This window comes from Mus caroli, unplaced genomic scaffold (assembly GCF_978045245.1).
Source record: "Mus caroli unplaced genomic scaffold, Mus_caroli_1 scaffold_10, whole genome shotgun sequence".
NCBI lineage: Eukaryota > Metazoa > Chordata > Mammalia > Rodentia > Muridae > Mus > Mus caroli.
The window spans coordinates 68,917,269-68,940,706 of NW_028227265.1; the positions used below are offsets into that span (position 1 = coordinate 68,917,269).

The following is a 23,438-nucleotide window of genomic DNA, read 5'->3' on the forward strand; positions in this document are numbered from 1 at the left end:
TTGTATTCTTTTCCTAGTCCTCACTTCCATATTCCACATGGACTTTTGTAACAAGCTCTGTTTGAAGACTTTTGAAATCTAGAAACCTATTTAACTTATGATCTTGGGAGAGAAAAGACTCCAGATAATTGAAAATAGACCAGGCTAATTGAGTAGACTTTCTCCCTTTATTCCCTGTCTTTTCTTCCTTTACCTTAAGTTTTCAGATGCACCCAGAGTGGGAGTGGACCTTAGAGGTTGTCTCATTCAAGACTGACGAAAACACGGTTTATAGATCTTTGCCCAAGTTCCATAGTATTTTCTGTGGTGGACATCACCTGTTTAGTGTACTGGATAACAGTCACTTTAGAAGAGTGTTCCAGTCAGAGGACTCAGAAGAGTCTGTAAAACTTGTACTCCTATCACATATGAACACTAGTTATGTTTGGTTTTTTGTTTTGTTTTGTTTTGTTTTTGTGTTTTTGAGGCAGGGTTTTCTCTATGTAGCTCTGGCTGTCCTGGAACTCACTCTGTAGACCAGGCTGGCCTCAAACTCAGAAATCTGCCTGCCTCTGCCTCCCAAGTGCTGGGATTAAAGGCATGCACCACCACTGCGCTGCAGTAGTTATGTTTGGAATAGCTGTTTTAAAAACGAAAAGTTACCTTTTTAAACTTAAATTTTTTTTTTTTTTTTTTTTTTAGCAAAGATGGGAGTAGCTAACTTTGATACATATTTTTCTACTCAAAGTCTTTCTTAGCACACAGTCTTCTGTAAGATGGAAAACAGCAAAATAGAAAGTTTCCTACAAAATAAATCTTTTTGCATAGTTCACCTTTCTCCTAATTAGAATGTCTCCTAGCTGTTGTTTGAAGGAAAGAAAAAGGTGCTGCTGGGTGGGGGGAGGATTAGTAAATGAGATAAAATACCATCCACCCAGTGACTCAGGTTTTACATTCTCCATAATAGGCTGAGGATTAAAAGACAGTTAAGGAGTCTTAAAGCTAATACTATGGAGAAACTTGTTGGTATGTTTTAGTTTTTCACTGTTATGACTCATACGAATTTACTGCATAAATTAGTACATTTATAAAACATCTGTTTTAGTACTGACTTTTCTACATTAGACATGAAAAGCATCATTCTCTGGATCTAGAACTACCTTTTTCTTTCTTATATTTTCTTAAATTAAAAATAAATATTTCTACTGTCTTACTATTAAAACTACGTTGTGAGCGCTTTAAATTTCTCAAACCATTTTCGTCTGTTATACTTGGCGCTTAGTCATCTGCGTACACAGCAGGACCTGATTAAGAAGGCTGTGCTGCCTGCCTCTAAGCCAGGCTAGATTGTAGCCACTAGCAACCAGGCTGCAATAATTTCCCTTTGATGACATCATCCACTGTGGAAGAACCCAGTTGCTTCAGCCAGTCGAACTATGCAGTTCTAACCTCATCAAATATGGCATCTTCCTTGCTTGCTATAGCAGGGGAAGGGAAAATGGCAGTCTTTTTAATCTAGCAAGCTTCTCGATCTTATAATTATTATTTTTTTTAAATTCTGGTCATGGATGCTTCTTCTGATCCCTATTTGCCTTATGACGGGGGAGGAGACAGTATTCCCTTGAGAGAATTACATAAAAGAGGTAACGCCATCCCCTTGCTCTGAATTCTCTGTTGGTATGTTGTGCATGCGGCTGGGCGGTTCTCGGAACAGGCTGGCTGTTGTCCTCGGTGCTGCAGTGAGCTGCTTACTTGCCCTGCCTTGTTGGTATGGGAGAATGCAACCTTCCCAGCAGGCTGGGGCCCTCCCTGATTGTTTGCTCTGTGGCGATTTGCAGTGCTTCAGATCACATTGGGCTCTGACTCCATCTTCTGTGTGAAAAGCCTTCTGTTTAACTCCAAAAATAAGCTGCTTTTCCAGCTAGCTAAAGTCCTGTGGTCTGTTGGTTGGCACCTGCAAAGTGGTGTTTTTATTGCTGTGGAAACTTATATTTTCTTTAGTTTACACAGTGAAATCAAGTGCCCATATACCATTCTGTTTTGACTGCTGCCAATTACCATGTAGACTTCGTATCATAGAGTAATAGTGAAAGCTCTTAGCTGCATTTTATAACATTTACAAAGTAAAGAACAATTCTTTTGGCTTAACATTTTTTAAATGTAATGTCTTAGCTAATTGACATACTATATTGTCTCCCATAGGCATTTTGTACAACTTGATAGGATAAAAAAATGTAGGTTTCGTTTTTATACATTTTGCAGAATGTAAGTCGGTAGTTAGAGAACAGATGAGCAGCCAGTGTAATGGTGTAAATCTTTTGGCAGGCTCTGTCTTGGTCGTCTTAAAACTAACTAGGTGTTTATTAATTAAACTGCTCTTTTGTTCATTTTCTTAAATTGATTATTTTTTTAATAAATGGTTGGCATTTGTTGTTGTAGAAATTAACTTCAAGAAACATTCTTTAGCTAGATGACTTCATATATGAGTCATATTATTTGTTGATGTTATAAACTTTATGGTTTAATCCCAACTAAATGAGGAAGATTTAAAATACACTTTGTATTCTGACAATAATTTTAAGTTGTATGGAATATAGGAATTATAATGCATTCGACAGATACTAACTGGTTACGTTGCAAACTGCAAAACAATAGTTGGATTCTAAACAGTTGCAACTTTACTCTGTAGAATTCTGTGCTTAGTAAAAGGTTTCTTTTTATATTTTGAGGAAAAACTAAGATCATGTCCCATATATTGTGCTTTCCTTTATGAATTGCATATGTGTGCATATATAAATTAGGATTTAGTAAAAATATAAATAAATTATTCTTTGTACTTTTAGAACATTTCTTCTAACATTATAAAAGTATAAAAAGTACAAAAAATAATTTCTCCTAATGATGTTCTGACATACGTGTGTGTATGTGTGTGTGTGTGTGTGTGTGTGTGTGTGTGTGTATCTAAAAGTAAAAGGAATAAATTCTCCTAAAGTTTTACTCCCTGGGATTTTTTTCCTTTTCCTGATAGAGTTACCCTGTGTTTCTGTCATCCACTTCCTGGTAATATTCGTATTGAACAGTGATAATTCAAATGTCACATTTGCTAATATGGGAAATGGCAAAGGCAGGCAGACCATCCTTTCTCTGAGTGAAAGCAGCTTCCGCTTGTTAGTACTGATTGACTGGAAGGGCTGGGCAGCACTATCTGATAGTCTTGGCAGTACAAATTTATAGACTGCCTGTGTAAAAAACGTACAAGAAATAAGAAATGGCATAACTTATGTCAAACGACACGTACAGACTACCAAGAAAGAAATTGAAAAAATATTTCTGTGACGTTTTCTTAAATAGTTCCCTGGAATCATCTTGAAGGCCTGACCACTGTCAGCAGCTCAGACGTGGTCCTGATTCTGATGAGACCTTCTCTGTTAATACAAGCCGTGGTTTTAGGAAGCACTGCGTGTTTGTTCAGTTATTTATTTGCCTTACTTGACTGTCCCATATCATTAAGAACATAGGGTAGTGTCCTAGTGTCTGTGTGTGAGAAAGCATTTGTTTTCCATAATTTATGACCCTGTGAAACCATAGGTCAGCACAAAGGAACTGGTGATATGGATATAGGAAAACAGCTTAAATCAAGCAAAGTGCATCAGCTTTCCTGTGAAGACAAAATGCAGTAATTAGAAATAGATCTTCAGGCTGGTAAAGGGAAAATAGGTGAAATTCAAGTATAGAATTGTAAAGGCTGTTGGTAAGTAAAGCTGCAGGTAGGGATTCAGCTCGGGGGTAATTAGGCTTAATCACCCTTTTCAGGGTGGGGTGCTAAATAATTATGCTTTTTACTTTAGTGCATAATATAGCAGCTGAAAGAGCAAGTAGACTCAAAGTTGAAGTCATTTATATATTACTTATTAGAAGTTGAACTCATACTTTAGAAGTAGCCTTCTTTGGGAGTAATTCTTTGTCCTGCTGGTTTCATTCACTATGTTGGCTTTCTTTGTGAAGTTGAAGTAGTTTGGGGATTGAGTTCTTTTCGTCTACTAATCCCTTTGCATGGTTTTGATTTTAAAGAGATGTTTTTCTTATATTTATTTTATTCATTGTGTGTTACTTGGGTGTCACTTGACAACTATATGGTGGCACTTGTAGAAATCAGTTCCTGTCCTTCAGTCATGTGGGTCCCAGGAGTTCAACTCTGGTCATCTGGCTTGGTAGAAAGTTTTTAATCTACTGAACCTTCTCACCAGGCCCCAGGCCCTAGACTTGCTTTCTTCTTTTTTCTTTTTCCTTTCCTTTCCTTTTTTTTTTTTTTTTTTTTGATGGACCTAGAAGGAACAGGTTTAGTATTCCATTTACTCCATGTAAAAAGCCTTTAAACATTATTTGACTACCTGTTTCTTATTTTTTTATATTTGAAGTACTTATGGAACTCTGTGTTTATAGAAATCCTAACTAGGTACTGTGGAGAGTGATGGCAGCTACAGGAGTAATACTAATACCTAAAATTGAATAGAATTGATTCACATAATTTGACCCTTCTCATCATTTGATCATTTTCTCATTACGTACAAGCCTCAAATGACTGGTGCTTCAGTCTGCTGGGGGCTTAAGGCTTCTGATGTTGAAAACCAACCATGGAGGATGCTAGTCTCCTGAAGCTGCTGTTAGACTGGGCTTTCCATGGCCCTTTAGGAGAGGAAGAGAGAGACAAGTGTTTTGGCAGGTGGTACTAAGTAGGCCATTTTTCCGTGAACAGGGGAATTTGCCAGGTGTCTGTGGTGGAGAAAATGGAATAAGTGCAGTGTCAGGGAGTAGAGAGCTGGTCAGAGAATGATTAGCTCTGCTGCATCTTATCTATCAGCAAGTTTCATTGTGAGGAGTAGAGGCAGCAGTGAAGGCAATGATTTAAATCTTTTCCCTACCCTATAATGTGAACACATTTTTCTTTCCTCCTGAAATCGTAGCAGCTTTCCACTTGTACAAATCCAGGTGTTAAATGTATTCTTGTTGTCAAAAGGATATCCTATAGGCTTCTGATTAAAGTAATAAAAATTATTTGATATAACTAATGCTTGTTTTATAGTATTATTTGTCTTCATGCACTGTTATAAAACAGATCTGTGGTCAAATTTATACTTCCCATTATATTTACATTTTTAATAAAAATCCTAAACATTTTAAACAGACACTTTACTATGATTTATTTTAAATCATCTCATGACTTGTCCTACATCAGAAATGCTTTATATATTCAAATTTCAGGATATGAGCACATCTCTTACCACATTTACTAAATTTGCAATGTTGATTTTTTTTTTCTTGCAGCAAGTTTTGTGCCTACATAGGACACTAGTGACCTAAATTATACTTTACAATTTTGTTTTTGATTTTTAATTACTGTGCTTAATATGTAGGGTGTTTTTGTCCTTTGTATGTGTCCATGTGCATGAGTGTGCATTTCTTCCTTTATAACTCAGACCAAAACAAAATTTACTTTAACTTCTTTTTTGTAAATTGTTTTGATGCTGTATCTGCATCATTGAATATGCAGAGATGAGAAGTGAAGTTTGAACCTGCATTCAGTATGCATAGGAACTTGTATCTACCTTGTCTAAGGCTGCTATTTATATTGAGGTGACAACAGAACAGAAAACTAAACAGCACATTGAAGTAGGCAGTGGGCTCAGCAGTGGTACTGGTTAATTGCAGGCCTTCTTTGGGATTTTGTATTAGCTTCTAGGTCTTTGCGGTTTAAGTAGTTAAATATGACTGGATGACTGAACAGTTTTTCAGAGTACATACTATTATATTTCATTTATACTGTCATTGATCTAGCCACTATCAACTGATCACTTACTAACTGCAGAACTTTATATTTGACAACCCCCACTCCTACCCCGTTTTGTGCTTTCAAGCAGTTTTACGTGGTCCAGGCTGCAACCTTGAAATGTAGTTGAAGATGATCTTGATTGTCTGATCTTCCTGCTTCTGCATCCCAAGTGCTGGGATTAGATTTTGTACATACTAGGTGAATAGCTACCAGATGAGTCACATCGGCAACCCTTTTTAATTTACCCAGACTCTGGGACTTCTGTTATCAACCTACATTTACCCTTCCTCCCCTTACCAGGATGACGATCCTTACTACTAAGCTCCTAGAGGAGAAAACATACGTGGCTGCATCTGTTGCTCTCAAGACAGGCATAACTGTGTCAGGAGACTGTTACACATGGGTTTCTGGCTCCTTCTTCCGTAGTGTTCAGTGTGTGCTTAAGTTTATCTGCTGTGATAGCAGTATCACTGGAAATGGCAAGTTCACCCTTGTGTCTTTGGAACTTGGCCTGGAGGTAATAAACGACAATCTCATTAAGCAGTGGTATGCCTGTTCTATTTGAGATAGGTGTTGTCTGTGAGGAAACCATTAGGTGGCTGTTTGTGTGACTATGGGATTTATTACTGAATCCGGTTTTCATGTAGTACAGCTCATCAACTATGCATTGAAGCTTAGTAGGAGGTACATAAAGATTTTTAATTTATGGAAAAGTAGATAATCTTGATATTTATTTTTCTCTAGTTTTGTGTCAACCTTTTAGGTTTAAAATGTTGGTCAGAAAGAAATTTACCAGTATTTTTCAAAAGATGAAGAAAATGAAAATTGAAAAATCACTACTTACTAAACAGTTTCATATACTAAACTTTGATTTTATTTAGGTACATATCTGTAAGCTGTGCCAGTGAGGACTGCTGTAGGCTACAGTCAAAGGGCTTAAACACTAGTTTCTGAGTGTCCACCTGGAGGCAGGGTTCAGGTTGCTGAGTAAAGGTAGGCTCTCCATGGTGAAATGAGTCTTGACCACCCTGAGGGTGGGAGAGGGGCAGTGCTGTTAGCATAGCAGGTTTACCGTGATAATCTGTGAGCAAAACACTGCCCAAGGGTGGGAAGACAACATTCTCTCCTCTTTTGTTTTTGAGGTTTTTGACTAATTATTCTGAACCTACTCTTGAGACTTGACCTAAATATATATCTTCCAATCATGAAATTATGTTTTTTGACCCTGTTAATAAATACAGTGGCAGTAACTTTGGAATAAATGCATAGGTTTGGGTGTTTATTCCACTACTTACTTACATTATGGTCTTGATATTATTTCATTGTATTCTTTCTTTGCTTTTCAAGTCTATAAAATAGATAATAAGTCTTGCCCTATAATGTTGTATTGAGTGAGCTGTACTAAGAATCATGTCTATTGCACAATAGATATTCCACAAGTGTTAGTAGTCTTTATTGTTTTCAGTTGTGAGCTAGTTAATAGGGTCTAGCCTTTGCATGGAAAAGCTACTTTAATTCTGATGTGGCCCACCTGATATACTCTTCTCATTTATCATGTATCCTTTGTTGATACATTACATCTATTTGACTAATTCAAGGTCACAAAACTCTTACATGTTCTTCTTAGGGTTTTGCAGTTTTAGCTAATTCTAATTTTGGATCAAAACATTTGAGTTTTTGTTCATGCATGTGTGAGTTGGGCATCTAGTTTCATCCTTTTGCATAGATAGCGTTTCTCAGCATCATTTGTTGAAAGCATTATTCTTGGGGCTGGAGAAATGGCTCAGTGGTTTAGAGCACTGTCTGCTCTTCCAGAGGTCCTGAGTTCAGTTCGCAGAAACCACATGATGGCTCTTAGCCATATATCGTAGGATCTGATGCTCTCTTCTGCCATGCAGGTGTACATACAGATAGAGCACTCATTTACATAAATTAAATCTTTAAAAAAAGAAAAGATTCACCATTGCATACACTAGCAAGATTTTGCTGAAAGGACCCAGATATAGATGTCTCTTGTGAGACTATGCCGGGGCCTAGCAAACACAGAAGTGGATGCTCACAGTCAGCTATTGGATGGATCACAGGGCTCCCAATGGAGAAGCTAGAGAAAGTACCCAAGGAGTTAAAGGGATCTGCAACCCTATAGGGGGAACAACATGATGAACTAACCAGTACCTCGGAGCTCTTGTCTCTAGCTGCATATGTATTGAAAGATGGCCTAGTCGGCCATCACTGGAAAGAGAGGCCCATTGGACTTGCAAACTTTATATGCCCCAATACAGGGGAATGCCAGAGCCAAAAGAATGGGAATGGGTGGGTAGGGAAGTGGGGGGGGGTATGGGGGACTTTTGGGATAGCATTGGAAATGTAATTGAGGAAAATACGTAATAAAAAAATATTAAAAATTTAAAAAAAGATTATTTTTCTCTATTAGAAATATATATTTAATATATTTATGTATCTTAATTTTTTTTACAGATAAATGCATTTTATTTCCATAGTTGTCTGAGCATTATAAAGTTCTGTGGCTATAAAAGAACAAAATGAAGCTAAAAAGTCTTCTTTGTATAGTGAGTAGGAGGAGTCACATGCAAGCCAGTTCATTAACTGAGTTGTTTTTCTAAGTCAGATCTTCCCTTATTTTTGATATTTGAACTGTGAAATTGTCACTAATTACATTATTGATCATTTCTAAGTGATTTACGTTTGTATACATATTAGTGTAATTATGATTAGTTAAAAATTTGAGAACCCCCTCCACCACCTCTAAAGTTGAAGAACTTCTTGTCTAAATGAAGAAGATAGCTTTTTCTCCCATTCTCTTTTGCATATTGTCCATGTTTGGGATTAAGATTAATACTAAATGATTTGATCATTGATGAATGTCATATGATTTAATTTGATGACGTCTTAGACACAAAATATTTAAATAGGTTAAAGTTTGTGGGTATTTTATTTCCTCTTACCTGTCAGTATTAAGCTTTCTCATTACTTACTTGCTTCTAGTCTATACATTTGCTTCTAAGCTAAGAGTAGCTGACAAAATGGACCTATGGGCTAAAAGGTTAATAAGTAATATGTGCTGGATCACAAAGCTAATAGGTAGCAGATCTGGAATTTGATTCTCAAACCTTCTAACACCAAAGTGCATTAAGGTCATGAAAGTTCTTTTCTAGGCTCCTCTGAAGAAAGATATTTGTCCGGATTTTCTTGGGATCCAAGTAGTGGGAGCCAGTTTACATCCTTTTGATGGCTGTTAAAATGGATTGGTTTCATTTCTTGTATTTGTATGTTTGAATTTTATATAGCCAGCAGCTATTTTTTTATAGACCCCCCCTTCTTCTCTCTCATCCCCCTCCCCCTTTCTCCCTCTTTTCTCTCCCTCCCTTCTCTCGCTCATAGAGAGTTCAAATCCAGTTCCTGGTGCTTGGTTCCAGCCTCATACTCATCTTTTTCTTGGCTGAGGCATGTATCTGATAGATCTCATCAAGACTTCCTACTACATAGGGTAGACGTTTTTTTTTTTTTTTTTAAAGCTTTATTTATTTATTTTATGTGAGTACACTGTCACTGTCTTCAGACACACCAGAAGAGGGTATGAGACCTCATTACAGATGTTATGAGCCACCATGTGGTTGCTGGGATTTGAACTCAGGACCTCCAGAAGAGCAGCCAGTGCTCTTAAGCGCTGAGCCATCTCTGCAGCCCCAGTTTTATTTAATAAAAAGCTTGCGACATGTTGCTAGAAGCAAAGGGACACCAAATGGACAGAATCAATATGGACCTCTTGCATAACTAATACCCCTTTGATGAGGATACAGTTTTATTATTTTATCATTTTAAGTTGGGAGATATACCTGATTATTAGTAATGAATATTTAGTAGTGGGCTTTGAAAAATGGGACAAGAAAAAGTTGAAATTAATTGTAAACGATGACTAAGAAAAATATATAATTCAGATAATGTTTGCAATGGTCTAGTGATCTAAATTTTTAAGTTATAGTGTATTCTAGAAAATATATTCATCAAAGTGATATGTGTACATTTAATGACATAACTTTCATAAAGTATAAATGAATAGCTCAACATCTAAACAAACATGGCCAGCTTATGAGTAAGTCTGCTCTGTGTATTTCACATCTAGGAAATGGGAACAGTTGAAGCCTATCTTTAGTCTATAACTTTCTTCTTTACTTGGTTCTCTCCTAGTCTTTGTACAGCATATCTCAAGGAATATGGCAAAATGGTGTTTCATATGGCTTACAGAAATTCCAAGCCCTTTTCCTCACAGAGTTTTGAAATCTAGAAAATCATCTCTTGTGATCAAAAGTATTTGCTTTTATAATTTTCTCTTTTGTATGGGTTTCAGAATTCTTAATTAACGTATCCTTATTTTATATATGTGTTTGCATGCATGTATGGTTGTGCACCACATGTGTGCAGTGCCTGTGGAGGCCAGCAGAGACCATTATAAACCTGGAGTTATAGATAACTGTGAGCTCTCATGTTGCTGCTTGGAAATGAGCCTGGGTTCTCTGCAAGAATAGAGAGTGCTTTTCACTGCTGAGCCATCTCTCCAGCTCCAATAATACTGAAATTTTATGTTCTCTTTTATCTGGTAATGCATATATTTGATGGCCAGTGGGAGTTTGTGGGCAGGATAAAGAAATAATAAGGTCATGGAACTTCATTCTTAGTTCCAAAAGGTATTCGCCTACTTGTCATTAATGTCTCTACAGATAAGCAAATGAGGGCAGCATTTGCATTAGAAATGGCATCCTGTCAGTTTAGGTTATTAAACCAATTGTAAGAGATGTGCTGAAGGCAAAGAAAGGCATACTAATCAAGGAAGCAGTGGTCTGACTGCCTCTATTTTATCCTTGAAGACCTTTGTTTTCCAAAGCTTATTTGTATATATCAATTTTAGGAAAACCGCATTATAATTTATATACTAAGCAGCTCGTACAAGAGAATACCCTACATGTATGAGAACTTCAATTTGTGTTTGGGTAATAATTAAAACTTGTCTACTTTAAGACATTGAAGGGTGATGTTTATTAATTTGTTGCTTACTAAAAACTTTAATACACATGTAATTGATTTCAGTTTACCTCATTTTCACATATGTAACTGAATCCTTATACATATCTACATGCTATGAACTGTATACAGAGATGTATTTGAGATACTTGATGACTGTTATTACAGTTACACAATTACACCTTTAAAGTCACTCCACTTGCGCATCTCTAGGATATATTAGAGAAGACCGTTATTTGGTGGAACAAAGTATATAAAACCATTTACAGGCATTCTATACTAACGTAAATATTAAAATTGTTGGAAATTTTTGATTTTCAGAAATCTTAATTTGCTGCAGTTTTGTGAATTGACGTGTTGGAATAGTTTTCATAGGGTAATTACTTCAGAGTCACTATATTCAAGATACATGAATGATGAATATAAGTGTTTGCTGTGCTCCTGGTTTCCTAGTTCATAAAAGTAAGAATAGCAATCTTTTCCTGCTTCTCAGTTCACAGCTGTATAGGAGAAATAGGTATTCTATATGTATGGCTTTATGACACAGATAGTCTAGAAATGCTTTTCTTGGTTCTAGTAATGTAATATTGTACAGGTATGTTGAAGGGTATACAAGTTCTGAGTTTTGCATAGAAAAGTAGTGAAATCAGAAGTCTGTAGCTCTTTAGCTCCGTTCAGATAAGAGCAACATAGGTAACAATAGTACTAGAACCTCTAGAGCCTTTAGTAGTTGACTTGTGCCTGTGCGAGATATGGTTGCTCTGTGTGTGTGTGTGTGTGTGTGTGTGTGTTCACGCACACAGCTGCATGTGGAAGCATGGTGTCTTTCTTAGTCACTCAGCATTGGATCCTGTGATTCTAGAGTTGCAGGTCTTTTGCTGGGAACGGAACTTGAGTCCTTTGGAAGAGCGGCAAGTGTTTTTGTACCTTTGTACCATTTCTCTAGCCCCCTTCTCATTCTTTTCCTTCTCCTTTTTTTTTTTTTCTTTTTTTTTTTTTTTTTGGTGGAAAGCAGGGTCTCTCACTGAACTTTGTGCTTTCTAACTGGGTAGAATGACTAGCCAGCAAGCCCCAGGGGTCCTCTTATCTGTGCTCCCCTAATATTTCATGGCTGCACCTGGATTTTTATGAGTTCTAAGGTCTGAACTCAAATTCTCATGCTTATATAATAGTAAGCACTTTACTGAATGAGCCACTTTTATGTCTGTAGTAAATTCTTTACAATAATTTCAGGGCTGAGGATATAGTTTTAATGGTCTTCAGCATTGAAGAAACAAATTTTCAGATTTATAGAAGTGAAAATTAATACAGAGTTCTCTATATTTTATCTGAATTCCTAAAATATTAGCAGTTTACCACATTAGTTTATTCTGTCTTTTGTACTTTGCCTTTGTATTAAATATTCCAGATAAAATGTGACATTTTCTATAGATAATGCATTATGAATATACTATATTTTTAATTATGTTAAGAGTAAAATTCAGAAAAAGTACATGTCTTCCTCAAATAAAGAAGTATATCTGTATATAATTATATTATGATTTTTAAAAATCAGAATTGACATTGGTATAACATTTTTACTTAATCTAGCTCGGTAGTCTAGATCAGTAAGGCACATGTTATAGTTAGATGTCATGTCTCTTTTAATTCAGGACAGTTCATTGTTCATTCTTTATTTTTGAGACAAGTTCTCTCTGTGTATCCAGTCTGCCCTGGAACTTACTATTAAGACCAACCAGGCTGGCCTCAAACTCAGATCCAACTGCCTCTGCCTTCCTAGTGCTGAGAGTAAACGTATATGCCACCGCGCCTAGCTAACAGTTTGAGAAATAAAACAACTGTTTGTTTTGCAAAACTTCCTTTACTTGGGTGTATTTGGTTTGTTCTTGTGAGAGTATCCTTTTTCTTTTGCTATAAATACCATAAAGTGTCATGCAACGTTCCATAAAGACACAGGAGTTCTTGACACTCTCCTCCAAATACCAGTTTTAATGTTACCATATAGAAAGCAAAGTAGATACTCTTACATTTGCCAAGATATCATAAATGCTTTTATAATTTGATAAATGATATTTTCTTCTTGAAAATGTGTTTAAAGCTTTAAATATAGTGTGAATGTGTTTTATGTAATGAATGTAAACATCCTAATGCAGGGATTATATCTTTAAAGAAATAGACACTCGTATTTCATACATTGTTTCTAGGCATTTGAATTATGAGGAAAGGGTTTGTAACCCAAAGTGTATTTCATTAGCTTATATCTTAGCAGTGCTAAAGTTTCTCGGTCTAGCGAAGACTTCTGCTTCTGACCTTGCCATAGGATAGCTTTTTTGATGTTATATTTGCAGTTATTTCTTTATCTCTGCATAAAAGGGAATGTGTCCATTTAAAACAGAAAGACAGCAGAGCAAAGGTAGTCTAGGAAATTTGCTTAGTCCTTAAAAGTCAGGGAAAAAATAGGTCTCATTTTAAATTTAAATTTATTTTAAATTTATTTTTGGCACAAAGTCTGTACATTGGATTGGAAAACTGTGGCCACATGACAACTCTTACCTTCATCTCTTTTTTTTTTTTTTTTTGATTTAGGTTTATTTATTTTATGTATGAGTGCTTTATTTGCATGTACACCTGCAAGCCACAAGAGGGCACCAGACCACATTACAGATGGTTGTGAGCTGCCCTGTGGTTGCTGGGAATTGAACTCAGGTCCTCTGGAAGAGCAGGTAGTGCTAGTAACCAATGAGCCATCTCTCAAGCTCCTTTCTTTTGTTTTTTAAAAGGCAAGTTTTCACCTGGTTTTAAAACTTTTGTTAGAGTGCTTTCATATCTATCCAGTAATATATTTCCGTACCTTACTTTGTGGTACAGTGGCAGAATTGGCTTTCTAAGATTGTACAGATAGAATCTTAAAAGAAAAATTCCAACTAGTAAACTTGCTGGTTTGAGATTATGTATGTGTATCCTGGTTTCTGTTCTATTGTTCTGAAGAGACACCAAGGCACCTCTTATTTTAAAAGAAGCATTTAATTGGGGATTTGTTGACAGTTTCATAGGGTTAGGGCCATTATCATGGGAAGAAGCAGACAGGCATGGCACTGGAGCAGTAGCTGAGAGTTCCATAGGTAGTAGGCACAGTGCAGGGGAGAGGGAGTACAAAGGACAGAGAGACAGGCGCACGGAGACAGACACTGGGCTTGGATGGGTTTTGGAAATCACAAAGCCCACCCCACAGACACATCTCCTCCAACGAGGACACACCTCCTAATCTTTCCAAAGAGTTCTGATGGGGACTAAGTACGCAGGTATGTGAGCCTAGAAAACATTCATGTTCACACTACTACAGTGTATATTAGATGTGAGAGCTTTCTCCTCCCAAAGGGTTTGTATTTAATATATGAACTTTTTGTCAAGGCCTCTCCACAAAACTAACAGCTCAGTGCAGTTACATACTTAAAAATTTGCATTTTATTTCTTAGATTGAACTTATTATCATAATTAAAAGCTGCCTGTATTTCTTCAATTCCCCAGTTGTCTTTTAGCATTCCAGGACCTTCTTTAAGTTTGTTTAATCATATAAAATATATAGTAAATAGGTGTCAAAGATTTATTTAACCCTAATGGAGGAACCAGCTTGATGATAAAACTGATTCAGAGGAGAACCTGTGAGGCAGACATGTATGTAGTCTGTGAAGCAAAGAAAATTATTTTAAGACATAAAACAACAAAGAACAACAAAAAATTTACAATTCTGAGAGTTATCTTTCTTGCTAGAGAGCAACAACTTACATTTTACTAGATGAAAATCATTTTCAGTCTATCAGTCTTCAAAAGTTGTCTTCTAACTTTATGGAGTCTATTTTGTTACCAATGGTAAATGGTAGAAATTCATACAAAATTCTCTTGGCCAGCGTATCAGATGACCGTTAGGCTGATTGCTAATAGAACTGTGTGAGGTCATGAATATTATTTTTGCCTTATTTCTAATTTTGGGTAGTCAATGTTTCTTCTACTTTTCAGTGATTTGTGATGACATTTGCAACTTACCAATTTCTAAAGAAGTTGCAAACCTCACTGTCAGCTTATAAAATAGACTTTTTTGTCCTGTAGGAACTCATTATACAATGACAAATGGAGGCAGCATTAATAGCTCTACACACTTGCTGGATCTTTTGGATGAGCCTATCCCAGGTGTCGGTACATACGATGATTTCCATACTATTGACTGGGTGCGAGAGAAGTGTAAGGACAGAGAAAGGCACAGACGGGTGAGTATTTTCAGCATTTTATAAAAATAGTACAAGATGGATCATTTACAGTTGTATTTCTGCCACTGATTGCAGGCCACTAAAACATTATACATTAAAATATATTTTGACATGTGATACATTTTCTCTGCTTTGTCTTGATGTTTCCTCTGTAGTTCCTTTGTATTCTATGTTCTTCTGTATAGGGTTTGAGGTAGTTTAAAAACAACAGCAACAAAAACACAGTTAGACACATTAGGATAGAAAGGGAGAAATGCAGCTTAGGAACTGGGTAAAGACTGGCCAGGCTTTATGAGGTCACCAAGATACTTGCTTCCAGGATCTCAGAAGCCAATGCAAAAGGAACGTTGTCGCTTAGTCTAATATGAAAGGAAGATAATGTACCAGAAAAAAGGAAGACATCACTTGGTAGGATTTTGTAGTTCCTTACCATTTTACTCTAATAAATGCTGAAGTATTTCTCAAGTATCCTTGATAAAGTTTTTTGTGTGCATAATAAGCCATTGATTTTTCCCCGCAAAGGGAAGCCAGAAAGAAAATTGAGGCATAGTAGTGCATGTCTATAATTTCAGCAATCAAGAGGCTGAGTTGCAGGAATCCAGTGTAGGCTAAATAACAAGACCCTATCTCAAGGCAGAACAATCCTGACTCCAAATCCCACAGTATAGTGAATGCACACTGGTATAATCTAAAATCTACTGTTTCAAAACAGAGAAACCCTGTCTCGAAAAAAAAAACAAAAAAAATACTAATTCACTTAAAAATTATAACTGTAAACCCACTATTTTAAATATAACTAATATAAAAATAATACATTTTTCAAAATTAAAAAGTATTTGCAGAGTGATTTTTTTTTTTTAGTCTTCATGATTGCCTGGCTTAATAAGACTGATGCACTCTCATATCTGCTTTGCATCGTAGTCGTTTATAAAAAGAGTAGCTCTTCCAGGGTTTTCAATTGTCTTCACTCCAGCTTTGTTAAACTAAAACCCATTGCTTTACCTTGACCTTTGAGAATACATGGCCTTCACATGAAATTATCATTTAAAACATACTAGTTTGCTGAGCTATGGATTGTCAGATGTAGACAGCGGTTGGTCGGTTAGTTGGTTGGTTGGGTCCTGGGACTTTAACTCAAGGCATATACAATCTGACTAAGCTGGAAATAGTTTCTCATGCAGAGCTTCCGGAGTTTCATGGCCTTCTGTTGGATGTGGAGTTTTCTTTGAGAACTATTTTATCTCATATTAATACTTTTTATGAGATGTATCATAATACAAGTATCAGAAAATTTCCACTGAGTAAGAATACTTTATTGTTTTTAATATGTTTACAGAGTGACAGATACTATTATTACCAGTGGGTATTTTTGTTTTTTGTTTTGTTGTTGTTGTTCTTTTAAGAAAGCAGTGCAGCTTATTTAACTGATACTATATTGTTAAACATTTAGGTGATATCTATATTTTTGTAGCTTGGTGATGAATCAACACTATTTTACACACTGTTTTTATACTGAAAATGGACCAGCAAGAGTTTATTGAACATCTGCTGTGTACAAACAGAAGAATATGAAGAATGACAGAGACTGTCTGAAAATGACTTAATACTATCTTTTAAAAATATGCTTATTTTTTATCAAGGAAAAGCAAAGTGAAATTTAGTGAGCACTTGTAAGACATTCTAAAAAGTGGTTGATATCTGTGTTTGGATGCTTCTCTTTGAAAGGGATATGGTTTTCTTATTCACTGTGTCTTTTTAATTGGTCCTGTAGCTTTTGAATAGATGATCCACTCGAAATAGATCAGGTCATTGAAATCTTGCTGCACTTTTCTACAGGCTAGTTGAGCATTGTGGCCCTAGATGGACAATAGAGCTTCTTAAAGCTAAGCTGTGAGCAAGACAAAATAAGCTAGTTGGGATGGGTTTAGAAGTGCATTCTTGGGGAGACAAGCAAGCTATTACACTAGCATACTGCTATTGTTAATGAGGGGAGATTTGCATCAAATCCGCTTTCTTCTGGTTAATCTCTTAGCTGCATGCAGTCAATCAGTTGAGGACAGTTTTCTGGCTTGCAGGGAAGTCTTTGGCTGTTACAAGTAGGATTAGAGCTCTACACCTAAGTATTCACAGTTTCTATAACTTGGGGGGATCTCTCTGCTCGTGTGACTCAGGTACTATATTTTTGAGCAGTTTTTGTTTATTAATTTTGACTTTTAAACATAATTATATGTTACTAAAGTACTGAAGCCAGACTTTTACAGCTATATTATCTAACTTGTGATGTGTAAACTATCTGTGTGTAGCAGATAAGGTTTGAAACAGTGTAGATTAGACTTCCATGTGGCCCACGGGCCCTAACAGTCAAATCCAGATGTTCTGATTTAAAAAACAAATAGATCTATGCTTGATGTGTGTCCTCTGGCTCTTAGGTACAACTGCCCTACAGAGTGATTTTTTATCCCAAATTTGTTTTGTTATTCTTTAGTTTACAAGGTACTTCCTGTGTTATGAGACTTGAGAAAATTAAGTAGACTCAAGCATTGTAGAAATACAGTTTAAGAAATGAAACATATTTGTAATTTCAGATCAACAGTAAAAAAAAAGAATCAGCATGGGAAATGACAAAAAGTCTGTACGACGCCTGGTCAGGATGGCTTGTCGTTACACTGACGGGACTGGCGTCAGGTAAGGGGAAGGCTTAAGGGAAACTTTTGCTTTATCTTGCTTGGCTTTGCTTTGCTTTTAAGTTAACTGGATAACCCCCTCCTCCTTTTTGGGTACATTAGAATTTTTTAGAGTGCTTACGTTTCTTAGAAAAAAGTAAATATGAGACCAGGTGACTGAGGCTTCTGAGTCTGATTGACTGGGCGCTTTGTCTTATAAATTTGGCTGTCCACTGTGATATGAACTTCCTTAATTATATATACTTAATGAACATTTTATTCTATTATTTTGTATTGAGACAATCTCAATGTGTAACTCTGGCTATACTGGAACATGATACATAGAAAAAGGCTGGCCTTAAACACACTGAGATCTAATTCTGCCTTCCTCGGCCTCCCAAGTGCTACTATTAAAGGTGTGTGCCACCATGGCTCTCTACAAGCATTACATTTTAATGAGCTCTATGTCATAAGTCTGTTGACTGGATGGAAACCTGTGAACCAAAAGACCTGATTGCAGTTGCCAGAGCTGTGATGTGTATTTTAGTACTTTTAAAATAACCGTTTCTCTTTTTAAGTTGTAATTAATTTTAATAATGTGAGTTGGTTTTAATTCCAAACAAAGAATTCCAATTACTTAGAAAACAGTTCCTAACTGACCCTTTACTAATGGGATGATTTTTGCTTTTCATTAATCCTTATCTAGATAGTTTCAACTCTCTCTACATAGCCAGCCATATTTTGAACCATTTCCATTGTATTCTTACAGGGGCACTAGCTGGATTGATAGACATTGCTGCTGACTGGATGACTGACCTGAAGGAGGGCATCTGCCTCAGTGCATTGTGGTACAACCATGAACAGTGTTGTTGGGGCTCTAATGAGACAACATTTGAAGAGAGGGATAAATGTCCACAGTGGAAAACATGGGCAGAGTTAATCATTGGCCAAGCAGAGGTAAGTCTTTGCTGGACTTAGTTTCTGCTAGGTATAAGTAAAAAAAGGAAACCTCTGTAGCAGAGGAATGGAAGATATGCATAGTGAGAGCAAGTGCAGATGGTCTCCAGCAGCCTGTGTGGTACTTACTGTATAATCACATGAGTCCCATGCTCAGGATGTGGGTTTAGGGCAAGGTGTGACAGAAGTATAGTTCTTGCAACAGGAGCTGTGCGGAGTTGATAGAGAGTTATTAATGTGGATTAATACATTATGTCACTAATGTTGAAATATGAATTATGGAAGTGTGAGATATATTTTATAATTTATAAAATCGGCTTCTAAGTTGAGATAATTAAAGAAATTTGTACATTTTTAACTTAATTAAAATAGAATACATCCTTTCTCTCTTCCCTTTCCTCCCTCTATCCCCTCCCAAGTACCTTCCTTTCCACTCCTCCTGTGCTCTCCTTAGTCTTAAATCATTATTATGTGTGTCTGTGTGTCTCGCGTGCGCCGAGCACACACACACATAAATATGTGAGTACATCTTTCGGAGTCCATTTTTATTTGTTTGTATATATTTTCACGGCTGGTCATTTGGTATTGGATCCTTAGAAGAAGCTAATATTCCCTTTTCCTGATCTCCTTGGTTCCTATAACTCTTTGTCTAGAGGTGGGATCCTGGGACCTGTCCTCCTTTTCTACATTAATGGATCTACTGATAACTGCCACTCTTAGGTCTTGCTTATCTGCCTTTTTCTAAAAGATACTGTTTTAAGTTAAACTTCTTGGTATTTTTGGTTCTTAGAAATCTTTCTATGAGTGTGCCCACTCCAGCGCTCCCCTTTTCCCTGAGCTATAATAGATACAGGAGGTGTGATGTATCCAGTGGGGCTGGGCTCCCCATAATCTGTTGATAATGCTCATTATGTCCTGCTAAGGTTTTCTGAAATGGAGTTTGTCAGGAATAGAGCCTCCCAAAGAAAAAGTGCCTTGGACTGGAAATAGGCTGTATTTGCAGATGGTGGAAGATCATTTTTTTTTAAAGTAGTACAATATTTAATATTATTGCAATGATATTCTCAAATAAAGCTTAAATATAAGATATTGGATGTATTTTATATTCACATATGGGTATATGTAAAAACCATTGTTATAGTTTAGATTGAAAGAATATTTTTTGGTATTATGTTCCATATATTGTTTCTTACCTTTAATTGAAGTCAGTTTAATGACCTTCAGGAGAACTGTAACAGAATGAAGTCATTCTGGGGCTGGGGAGCTGGTTCACTGGTTAAGAGTGTTCACTGCTGCCAGGAGCCGTTATAGCTGTCTCCTGGGAGGCTCTGCCAGTGCCTGGCAAATATAGAAGTGGATGCTCATAGTCATCCATTGGACGAAGCATAAGGCCCCAATGAAGGAGCTAGAGAAAGTATCCAAGGAGCTGAAGGGGTTTGCAGCCCCATAGGAGGAACATTAATATGAACTAACCAGTAACCCCAGAGCTCCCTGTGACTAAACCACCAATGAAAAAAAGCACAAGGTAGAACTTGTGACTCTAGCTGTTTATGTAGCAGAGGATGGCCTAGTTGGTCATCAATGGGAGGAGGCTCTAGGCCCTGTGAAGGCGCTATGCCCCAGTGTAGGGGAATGCTAGGACCAGGAATGGGAGTGGGTGGGTTGGGGAGCAGGTTGAGGTGGGAGAGGATAGGGGATTTTCGGAGGGGAAACTAGGAAATGGGATAACATTTGAAATGTAAATAAAGAAAATATCTAATTAAAAAAAAAAAAGAGTGTTCACTGCTTTTGCAGAGGGACCAGAGTTCAGTTTTCAGCACTACATGGAAGCTCTTAGCTGTAGTTGAGTTTCCAGGGAATCACATTGCCCTTTTCGGAACTCCTGAAACGCATGTTGTTGGCTTCTGCGTGTATGTGGTTCAGTGAACTACACAGCCAAACACATATACACATTAAACAAACAAATTACAAAAAAAAAAAAAAACCCAAAAAAATAAAACAAAAGACAACAACAACAAAAAAGGAAAATCTAAATGCTAACAGAGTTTTACCTCCACCAACAGTTTGTGAAACATTTGTGGGTAGGCATAGGTCAGTGTGTAATTAATGTGTCTATATAACAAGACTTTAGGCATCAAGAAAACTGGGAAATTTACCAAGCGGAAATAAGGCTTCTTACTTAGTATGTACAGTGGCTAGCTTTTGGATCCTACTTAAATACCTTGTTCACATAGAGCTTTTGTTATAGTAGAAATAAACCAGGAGGCTTTTAGAGCTTTTACCCAGATGTGTGTATGTGCCGGCACGTGCTTATGTAGTCCCAGCTACTTGGGAAGGAAGCTGAAGTAAGAGGATTTTTTTCAGCTTAGAAGTTTGAACTCAGTCTGGGCAGCATATCTGAATGAAACCCTGAAAGTACAAATAACAGTACTGGTAAGTTCTCCATCAGTTTCTTATGTGGCAGCTGCTTGAATTCGTGCTGCACTGTAGAGCACGTTCACACTATGAGCTGTTTTTGCTTTTTAGGGCCCTGGATCTTATATCATGAACTACATCATGTACATCTTTTGGGCTTTGAGTTTCGCCTTTCTTGCAGTTTCCTTGGTGAAAGTATTTGCTCCATATGCCTGTGGCTCTGGAATTCCAGAGGTAAGCCATATAATATTCATTGAATGTCAATTGTATGCTTCTTTTTATCTTTAGGAACTGCACTTTTTTAGAAAATAGTTTCTTGAGAGATCATCAGTCTCTCTTTCTCTCTCTCTCTCTCTCTCTCTCTCTCTCTCTCTCTCTCTCTCACACACACACACACACACACACACACACACACAGGCATGCACGCACAGGCGCGCACCTTCTCACCACTAATACATAGCTTATAAGTAAGAAAATTAAGTTTAAGCAGCAAAAACTTCAGAAATGTTTTGTTGCCTTAAGTTCTTTGATGGCTTAGTTGATGTTTTGCTGTTTGATTCTGATGGTAATATATTCTTTTCTTTCTAAAACCATTGACTATAGTAAATAGTCTTATAAATAGTAAATGACTTATAAACTTGGTGATTTTATATTCTAAGGAAAAAATTGCCCACAGTAGGTCAGTAGTATAGATGCTTGTTTGTTTGTCGATTTGTTTGTTGGTTTCAGTAGTAATTTAGGCTTGAACTCATTTACTGCTAATTTTTTACTTTTTAAAAATTAGGGTTTTTTTTCTAACTTTTTAAAAAAGTACATTTATTTATTTATTATTTATACAGCATTCTGCCTGCATGTAAGCCTGTAGGCCAGAAGAGGGCACCAGATCTGATTACAGATGCCTATGAGCCACCATGTGGTGGCTGGGAACTGAACTCAGGACCTCTGCAAGAGCAGACAGTGCTTTTACCTCTGAGCCATCTCATTTTTTTTTTTTTAAATAAATTATAGTGATTTTTAAAAGCTGTGTAGGTAAAGAAATCTTTAGAAATTAACCAATACCTGCAGTTGTTATCAGTTGCTGTTCATTGTCTGTGGTATAAGTAAGAATTCCACACAATTCCAGTGTGGTAAGAAAGCATACAGTCTTTATTCCTGACAGACTGAAATGTATCTAAATGCTTGGGCTTATTCCTACAACCAAAAATTTCAAATTTAATTATGTGATACGTATTTATCATATATGATAAAGTTTGTTTTAAAAATTATGAATTGTTTTATACTTGGTCAAAGTTTGGTAGATGTTTTGTGAGTGAAACATGAGACTTTTAGTGAAGTTAAGTTCTCAAGTTTCCTAAAGGAAATTGAATTGCCTTCTTCATTCCTTTGTAGATTAAAACTATTTTGAGTGGATTCATCATCAGAGGATACTTGGGAAAATGGACTTTAATGATTAAAACCATCACGTTAGTGCTGGCTGTGGCATCAGGTTTGAGTTTAGGAAAAGAAGGTCCCCTGGTACATGTTGCTTGCTGCTGTGGAAATATCTTTTCCTACCTCTTTCCAAAGTATAGCACCAATGAAGCTAAAAAGAGGGAGGTAAGTGGTATTTGTAGTTCATTTAACAGAGGGATGAATGTTAAAGAAACTTGATGTTCATTGAATGACTTCCTAGTATAAAGATTCCTATAACTCTTACATAAGTCATGTATTCAGATTAAAATTTGAGATTAGTGTGTGTTTCCTTTTTCTTTCTTAACTTTCACCTTTCTGGAGTTGAGTGCTGCTGCTGGGTTAGTCAGACAAGCAAGAACCCCTTCCAAAGATCTTTGCTGTTTTTATTCACTGCACTTTTGACATTACTGCATTTTCAGGCTTGGGAAGTGGACTGTATTGTACTCCTGGAGGTAGAGTCTAATGCCATGGAAATTCTGTATAATACACAGAAACCTTTCTTGAAAGCACCATGGCGAAGTTCTGAGGGCCTTCAGGACTTTGAAAGTTTAAGTCGGGAATTTACAGGGAGCGTGGGAAATCTTTACTCAGATACCTTACACTCCTCTTTTACTATTCTAGAGCAACATCCATTTTCCTAGCAGGTCATTAAAGTAGACGTCAGCTTTAGCTAGGTTTCTCTGTTGCTGTGGGTCTCTGAAGGGAAGCAGCATCCTGAGCACTACTGCACACTGAGTTTCCTTAGCTTAGCCTCATTGTCTCTGGGAGTCTTACCTTATGTTTCTGTAATCCAGACCTGGGCAGCCTTGTGTGGTACATAGATCTTCAGTTGTTAAT

General features: G+C 36.7%; 1 protein-coding gene across 8 annotated transcripts in view; it reads left to right on the top strand.

Moving 5' to 3' along the window:
• Positions 1-23,438, top strand: part of Clcn3 (Cl-/H+ antiporter 3) — an 82,275-nt gene that overhangs the window by 37,880 nt on the left and 20,957 nt on the right. For 6 of the 8 annotated variants that reach the window (XM_085843948.1, XM_029480340.1, XM_021171070.3 and 3 more), the window contains 5 exons: positions 14,957-15,114; positions 17,700-17,799; positions 18,547-18,734; positions 21,261-21,383; positions 22,539-22,745. In XM_085843948.1, the coding sequence (XP_085700074.1) occupies positions 14,957-15,114; positions 17,700-17,799; positions 18,547-18,734; positions 21,261-21,383; positions 22,539-22,745 (776 nt within the window). Of the gene's footprint in view, positions 1-1,310; positions 1,623-14,956; positions 15,115-17,699; positions 17,800-18,546; positions 18,735-21,260; positions 21,384-22,538; positions 22,746-23,438 lie in introns of those variants that run through there. The other 2 variants (XM_021171072.3, XM_021171076.3) reach the window with 2 other exon arrangements.